Here is a 6498-nt window from a genome sequence, read left to right as displayed (position 1 = left end):
ATAAGATGTATGTGTAATTATATTTATTTTGTGACAATATTAAAAACTAACTTAACACGTTAACTGCCAAGCCAGTAATGTGACTGATTTTACCTGAGTAATATGTGCCTTAATTGACCTGAACATTTCTTGGCTTGCCAAGAAAAAAGTTTTAATATAAAGCTATGCTAGTCACATATGTGTGACATGAAAAATAGTATATTAGTAATAATCTCCAAAATAATAATAATTAATCTCCAAAAAAATTTATTTTCTACCTCACAAATATTTCCTTTTGAATCTCCAGAACATTTCCTTTCTAATGTCTTGAATATATCATTTTCAATCTCTAAAATATTTTTTCCAAACTCAAAAATATTTTTTGTCCAATTACTAATTTTATTTTCAATCTCCAAAATATTTTTTTAAACCATTTATAATTATTTTTAACTTCCCGAAGAAGTGATTATTTCGATCAGAAAAACCGAACTATAAAAGGTTTTTTCTAAGAAAATGGTAAATTCAAGGACAAATAATGATATTTATATTATTAAATAAAGATGTTTATATTATTAAATGTTCAAAATCAAATTAACATGTTTGTAAAAAGATATAAGAAATTGATAATCTGTTAAGTTTTGATTTTAAAACTTTTATACATGTCATATCATAATATAAATTTATTAAATAAAATGTACCATCTGAATGTGTTCTTCAACTTTGAAATTAATTTATTTAAAAAATAATTTTACTGCATTACGTTAAACTGGTAATTATGAATAAGCTTAACAACAGCTTGAAATAATATTTATTAATATTGATTACGGTTTGCTTATGAATAAATAAATAAATTTTTTATTTTTAAAAGTTATACAAAAATTTAATTAAGATATAATTTAGTACATTAATAAAAGGTGATCCACTTGGATTTCCTTTTAAAATTCTATGTTATTTGTCAAACTAATTACTCAATGTCTTTCTATTTAGACAGATTGTAATTTATAAGAAAATAAAAAAAATTATTAAAAGGTGCCAAATTTCAATTCCTATTCATCATGATCACTTACACTCTTACGCATATGGTGAATTTTTGCAAAATGCCACTGAACCCAGTTATTATTTTATTTCAATGTTTAATAAATTTACACGAGAAACCCATTAGAAGATGAGTGTTTGGTGTTTATTTATATATAAAATTACTTCAGTCTAATGACTCATTTGAAAATCGTGTAATACTAGCTCAAGACAGACACCATGGTGTCGATATATTTTAGGTGATGATATCATAAAAAGCCCAACATCATATATTGACGATGTTGAAGTTTTATTAAAATAAACAACTAGGATTCAAATTCAAGTAATTATTTATTTAGCATTACAAATATTCTTCATAGTGTGCAAGAAAATAATTACAATTTGTATCATCTAAATAACGTTTCATGTCGTATTGTATGAACGTATGGAATTTGCACAGAATTAATAGAAAGCATTTTGCTTCTATGAAATACGGATTTAAACATCCTATGTAAACACAATTTGTTAGCATAATAGCGAGTGCTCAAATAATGGAACTACATTTCCACGTAATTGGCAAATGTTTGGATAATGCTTCAGAGACGTGTTCAGCATTCAGGTTGTATAATTGCTAAGCCGATTTTGATAAATCGCATTATAGTAACGAGAGAAATGGTTCTGATTCATTAATTACTGGATAATTTAAAGAATCAAATATATGTCTAATTAAGATAACTTTATCTTGAAATAAAAAATGAACCTTAATATCATCTTGTATTTTCATCCATATTTTGCGAACGTCTATAAAATTGTATGATTATTTTACTTACGGTGAATGAATAAGTAATTACTTAGGAAAAAGAACCAAGAAATTTTGGTTAGAGAGCGGACTATGTTAGAGAGTTAATATTAAGAGCAAAAATTTTCAGAGATTTTTTTTCATCAACTTGGAAGTATTTGAGCCGTTGGAAGCAAAAAAATTCGAAAGCATCCATATTAAGGACCACCCTAATATGTATATGTGGAATGTACATATGTAGGTTTGGATAGAAATCCCCGATTTCAGGAATACGGATTAACCGATTTGAATGATTCAAAACACATTTTACTTGTTTTGATGAAATAAAGAAATGATTTAATTTTTGGTAAGGCAAAATTAAAAAAAAAGCCATTTGTCAGTCAAAAATGATCATTCGACATGTGCTTTGGTTGGAATGCGGACTCTGTTAGAGTTAATATTAAGAGAACTTTCAGAAAACTTTCAGAGAACTTTTTTTATCAATTTTAAAGCCTCTGGGAGCAAGGAAATTCGAAAACATCCATATTGAGGACCACCCTAATGTGTATATGTGGAATGTATATGTATGTTCGGATACAAAACCACGATTTCACAAGTATCGGATCAACCGATTAGAATGATTCAAAACACATTTTTTTGTTTTGACGGAATAAAGAAATGATTAAATTTTTGGGAAACCAGGTCTAGGGGTTCCGGAGAATTAATAAAAAAGTTAAAAAAGGCGGTCAAAAATGACCATTAGACATGTTCTTTTACGCGCTTCAATATTTTGCTTCAAAAACAACTACGTAGCGGATTGCTTCGAAAAAAAATCATAATTTTCAAAAACTTCTAAAAAATTTAAAGTTGCAATTGTATAAATTGAATCACTCATGTCTGCAATAATAAAGATATTTTTCACTGCTTCGAAAAACTCAGGTTTGCATGTGCAATTGACATTTCATAACAAACTATAGAAAATCAGGACAACGTGTTTGCGTAGTATGTTATTTTCCATATCATAAACATATCATTACGTCGCAAGTCTGTCTCATTATATTAGGTGAGTACGCATGCAATAGTAGAAACAGTCCTGTGTATTTGCTAAGAATTGCCTCGGGGAACGATAATCTTGTAAAAGATATCCATATATTGCTATATCAGTAGTAATATGTAGTAATCCAAGATATTATTAACCCTTTTCACTCGGATCTCGCAATTCTTAATTAATGTATTAATATTAATGAACAACTTTATTAAAATCTCTCATTAACTTCAACTGTATATCTTTATTTCAATTAGTCCTTTCTTGAAAGTGGTGACATCACTTATAAATGCAGTTTCTCCAGTAGATAACAAATTTATTAAGAATATTTTCTTATGTCATTACAAGCAACGACACTAAGTACACACCAGTAATGTGGAAACTGAACAGGAATATTCTTTTCAATCACATTGCAAATATTTACATAAGATTGCAATACGAGTTTGTATAAGTTAATATAAGAAATATTTTAATAACTTCTGAAAGTTCGAAGAAATGGATATTCTGCGAACTCTGATTTCGCACTAGTGATCACAGTTTATATTTATCCAATTGGCGAAGACATATTATATATATATATATATATATATATATATATATATATTTATAGAATTACACCAGTTTTCGTACCAATTGACAATCCAGTGTTTTATTATTGGTATTGAATTCTGCAAAAGTTCTTATCAACGCTGGTCTAAATATAGATTCAATCACTGGTAGTTACTTTCAATATTCCTTGAATCTATTTATTGGCAAAGAATATGTATGATAATTCGAAATAATTGGCTTAGAATATAATAAAATCATCCATCACTTATATATCGTGCTATTGCAATAATGTGGAATTGATTCGCTTCAGAGTATCTGTCAAAGAAATGTTAACAAAAAATATTGAAACTAATTACACCATCCTCTAATTAGGAAGGTCGAACTGCGTTCACGAAATGCTTGGATGTTTTTTGCTCCCAACTTTTGCACAATTGATCTCTGAGAATTTGCTGATTTGGTTCGAAATTTATTTTTTTGCATGCTACTGTTCGCGCGATCATTTTTTATAGGCGATAAATTCATATTTGATTCTGAGAATATAATAATTCGATAAAATGAAACGCAGACTATAATAAAATATTTGATAATATAATTCCAATTGAAATATATAATTCCACTTAAGTTACGATGTAGTCAAATCAAACATGTTATATTACATATTTTAACTAAATAAAACTTACCTGTCAATGGAGACATGGCGAATGGCGACACAATATTTATGCACTTGAGTTTACGTCAATATTTGTAAATAATTTAAAATATTAATTATATTTTACACACTTATTTTAAATATATAGCAAATTAAATGCTCCACCATAAGTTCTTCACTAAGTCTGTCACGTTATTATATTTTTATTGATATATTGTTTACATTCACTCAGCACATTCCCCAGGACATGTTGCTCATTTTGAGAAATGAGAGATACTAATTGTATTATGCTTATTTTTTCGTTATTTTGGCAACCGTTTTATATGATATTCAGAATACAATTGATTCACGTTATTGAACCAACTTCATATTGCAACGTTTATTTGACATTTATTATATTTATTTTTTTATTTGGATATCTGGTTAACTTCATTGAAGTAAAAAATTATTCAATCTTAAATTAAAACGAGATTAAACCTAATAATACATTTCTTATGCAATTGAAAAAGAAACATTAAATTATTATGAAAGAAAAGCATTATTCAAACTTACATGAAGTTACTTATGTTCATGTACATGACTTATTTATTATATTTATATTTTCTATTTGGATACCTGGTTATCTTCATTTAAGTAAAAAATTAATTAATCTTAAATTAAAACGGGATAAAATCTAATAATACATTTCTTAAGAAATTGAAAAGAAACATTAAATTATATTGAAAAATAAACAATATTTAATCTTACTTGAAGTTAGATTCATATATACTCTGCATACAAGTTTGCAACGTAAAAATATATCTGCCGTTATACCTTGCTTTTTTGATTTTGCTTATATTATAATTATATTCCAGTTTTTTAAGCGAATTTATTTTTATTTCAGGTACAAAGATAACAAACCGTATCCATGGCCATCAGAATCATCAAGTTTTATCTTATATCCTGATGCTGCTAACCAAACTATTTATACTCGCTCAATTACTGCTGCTGATAAAGGAAATTACTCTTGCCGTTTAAGGAATGATACTCATCTATCAACAAATAATGTCAACTTGGAAATTTTTGGTAAATAAATAATAAATTTATAAGCAATTTAAAAAATCAATGTATATTCATAATATTTATTTTTTTATACTTTGTATCACCTAGCTTGTTTACGACTATTCCAAAAATCAATTTCCAGAATAATCAAGTCTATTTAATAATTTTCCTTTACAGAACGTTCCCCTGACAAGGCATTAATTAATTTCATATCCGAAAACAAATCCGTACAATTGGGATCTCATGTTCGTTTATATTGTGAAGCATTTGTTGGTAAGTTTTGATGCATACAATAATGAAGTTATTTCATTGATTTGTATTTTTATTTATCTATCATTATTATTTTTTTAGGTCATGTTAGTCTACCAGATGCACAAAGTAAAATTCACTGGCGATACACTGCTGAAGGAAAAACAACTGAAGAACCACATCATGGCAAAGAGCAACATAGTGATAGGTTGGTTTAATAATTTATGATATATAATCAATAGACAATCATTTATTATATACTGATTACTTTTGTTTTAGGGAAAATGGTGCTGTGATAGGAGTGATCTTGGATATTCCTAAAGTTCAGCGTCACCATTTTGGTAAATACGTTTGTAATGTTGGATTGCCAGGCAGCGATGAATATATAAAAAAATCTTCAATTATTTCTGATAGTGGTGTTTCCATGGTAGAAGATACAAGGTATTAATTGATACTTAGTTAACGCATTATAAGCCACTTTGACTATTATATAAAAGTTTTTGTACATGGAGTATATATTCATCTGACCCTTTGTATTGTTGCAGGTGGATGAATTCCTCCAACGCCCTGGTGATGGCTGTCATAGTAGCAACATTGTGTGCTCTTCTAGTAATCTTATTTGCAAAAATAATGTATTACAGAAATCAACTGCAAAATAATTCAGAAGTATGTCGTAAAATGGCTGAAGACGCTTGAATTTTGTGTGTGAATACTATTTAAATAATATACCAAAAGTGAAATATGATTTCATTATTGGAGTACTGAAGCATTAAAATCAAATTAATATATTTTGGTCCGAATTATAATCAAATAGGTGAATAAAGACCATTGTAATTGTGATAAATTTGATGAACTATATATTAATAGTATATGAATTCCAAGATTGATTTTTAATTTAATCATTCCAAATTTAAAATGTATTTTCTCATTTAAATGTATATAAATAAATTTATTGTTAGTTTAGTTGAATGAAAGTTGAATCAGTGAGTTTATATAGAAAATATAGTATGGATGTATTGTGATTGAAAATGTATATAAATGGTAGCTGTATTTATAATTTCAATGTCAATAGTTTGGCATTGTGAATAGGTATTATATAATTAATGGCATATATTGTAGAAATATATTTCATACATTTATTATTTATTGTTATGCCTAAATTAATTGTACTTATGAATTAGTTATAAATACCAT

At 27.1% G+C, this 6498-nt stretch overlaps 1 protein-coding gene across 1 annotated transcript; it reads left to right on the top strand.

Moving 5' to 3' along the window:
- The first annotated feature begins 4543 nt into the window (after positions 1–4543).
- On the top strand, positions 4544–6066 carry LOC113370053 (fibroblast growth factor receptor 4-like). The gene is made up of 6 exons (XM_026610709.1): positions 4544–4586; positions 4898–5079; positions 5233–5328; positions 5407–5512; positions 5584–5745; positions 5850–6066. Exons 1-6 carry the CDS (start codon positions 4567–4569, stop codon positions 5998–6000), a joined length of 717 nt encoding a protein of 238 aa, XP_026466494.1. The 5' UTR covers positions 4544–4566; the 3' UTR covers positions 6001–6066.
- Positions 6067–6498: the final 432 nt, after the last annotated feature.

This window comes from Ctenocephalides felis, unplaced genomic scaffold (genome assembly GCF_003426905.1).
Source record: "Ctenocephalides felis isolate EL2017-DRISC unplaced genomic scaffold, ASM342690v1 CF-g0.4_SCAFFOLD_01492, whole genome shotgun sequence".
NCBI lineage: Eukaryota > Metazoa > Arthropoda > Insecta > Siphonaptera > Pulicidae > Ctenocephalides > Ctenocephalides felis.
The sequence above is the reverse complement of the archived record's forward strand: the minus strand, read 5'-3'. Positions and strand labels throughout refer to the sequence as shown.

Coding starts and splice junctions, on each gene's coding strand:
- LOC113370053 (XM_026610709.1), top strand. CDS start 4,567: ATGAAGTTACTTATGTTCAT. Junction 4,587..4,897: donor ATGAAGTTACTTATGTTCAT/GTACATGACTTA, acceptor TTTTTATTTCAG/GTACAAAGATAACAAACCGT. Junction 5,080..5,232: donor TGTCAACTTGGAAATTTTTG/GTAAATAAATAA, acceptor TTTCCTTTACAG/AACGTTCCCCTGACAAGGCA.